Source organism: Sinocyclocheilus grahami, unplaced genomic scaffold (genome assembly GCF_001515645.1).
Source record: "Sinocyclocheilus grahami isolate Dianchi unplaced genomic scaffold, SAMN03320097.WGS_v1.1 scaffold10394.1, whole genome shotgun sequence".
Taxonomy (NCBI): domain Eukaryota; kingdom Metazoa; phylum Chordata; class Actinopteri; order Cypriniformes; family Cyprinidae; genus Sinocyclocheilus; species Sinocyclocheilus grahami.
Genome location: NW_015513206.1, coordinates 2535 through 4238, shown reverse-complemented (window position 1 = coordinate 4238; position 1704 = coordinate 2535). Strand labels below are relative to the sequence as shown.

Sequence of the window (1704 nt, the reverse complement as noted above, 5' to 3'; positions counted from 1 at the left end):
AAAAAAAAATATATATATGTAAATTATATATTAAAATTAAGAAAATATCACTCAATCGAGCAGTTAAAATGGTACAAAGTGGCACAAAAAATTGTTCAGATGACTTACAATATATATATACTGTATATATATTGTATGTATATAAATACAATATTTACATACAGAAAAAATACATAAAATCTATTAAATGTTTTTATTTGATTTAGTTATTTATTTATTAATTCATTCATTTTCATGATTTTCAGGTGTTCAGTTTATTTTTATTTATTTATTATTATTTTTCTTGGCACGTTTTGACCAATCAACAGCCTGGAAAACATTCAACTAAACTAATCTATCAAAATGGCCTTTGAGGATTTGATTATAAATATATTTGATTCATTTCTCATAGGATTGATTAAAACACAGTTCAATCTAATTACAAATGAGCTGGTAGTAATTAACCCGGTATTACTGTCTTTCTATGCTTATTAGAGTATCATATTGTTAGATTAGCAGCTGCTAAAGTCAGACTCTGTTCTATCTGTATGAAGCACAGACTAGTTGTATATATAGATCGTTCCAAATCGGTCTCTAATAAGGTTCCTTAGAAGGCAGCTGCCTATGTAGGCAATAAATAGCAAGGGCTGCTCTTCAGGTTTTGGAGCAGATCCACTGACTCCAGTTTTGTTCCAGACATCTCTAGTAAGCTGAACACTCACGGCGTGAGTCCCAGCAGTCTGGCCCACGAGATCGTGAGGACGGTGAACCGGCAGAATCGAGAGGTTCTCCTCGCCCATCCCGTGCCGTGGGTCGCCCTCTACATCCGCTCGCTGCTGCCCAGCTTCTTCTTCGCTGTGGTGGCCGCCGGCGTGAAGGACGGAGCCATAGCCGAGCAGATGAAATAAAGAGAGACAGCTTTGAACTGCTACATGATCGAGGCGAAACACTACAAGTGTATTAAACAATAGATATCACGCTTCCCCAGTTGATTAATCCCAGTACAATTGCTTTCTATTAAAAGTTTTCTGGAACTGTATGTTTAAATATGCAAATGAGGCATTGTCTAAATGAAGTATGCACTCATTTGCATACATTTCCAGAACAGAAATCTGAAATTTGTTGACACATTATTGGTTTTCTCCAGAGGGGGTTTTGGATTTCTTTTTTTATCACTCCATACATCAGAAAATACTGTCAACAGACAGAAAACAAAGACATTTTCACCATGTTTATAGAAATAACATGTTGTATAAATCCGTGTGAATGATATATGAACAAGCCCCTCAGGAAAAGCCTCCCTTCAGTATATAGATAGGAATAAAACTGAACGTAAGAGAAAAAAACTATTTAATCAATTGAAATATACAGATGCAAATAGACAAAGCGCAATAAAATAAACTCTTAAATGTGCATTTTGGATGTTTTATTTCCACTAGTCTGAAAGAAGACATTATATGGAAGCAAAAAAAAAACTCGAAAAGGATTATTCTTCATCCATTTAACTTAAGAATCAGATTAACTAAATAGTACCATTTAAATGCTTGTTGTGTTTTCTGTCTTTTTTCTTCAATGCATCAAGAAGTATGTAGAGATCACACATAAAGCTGCTCAGTATCAGCACCTAGTGGCACCTAGTGATGAAACAGCAGCACTGTTGCACCTGAAGATGGCAGTAAGCACAAGCCAAACACACACTGATGACTGACACACACCAGGAAACAA

The 1704-nt window shown here is 35.3% G+C and overlaps 1 protein-coding gene across 1 annotated transcript in view; it reads left to right on the top strand.

Annotated features, from left to right (window-relative positions):
- LOC107578466 (dehydrogenase/reductase SDR family member 7C-A-like) overlaps positions 1–887 on the top strand; it is a gene marked incomplete at its 5' end in the record, with an annotated part of 3301 nt that extends 2414 nt beyond the window's left edge. The window contains one exon of the mRNA XM_016264420.1: positions 690–887. Coding sequence (XP_016119906.1) covers positions 690–887 — 198 coding nt within the window. The remainder of the gene's footprint in view (positions 1–689) is intronic.
- Between the last annotated feature and the right edge of the window lie 817 nt (positions 888–1704).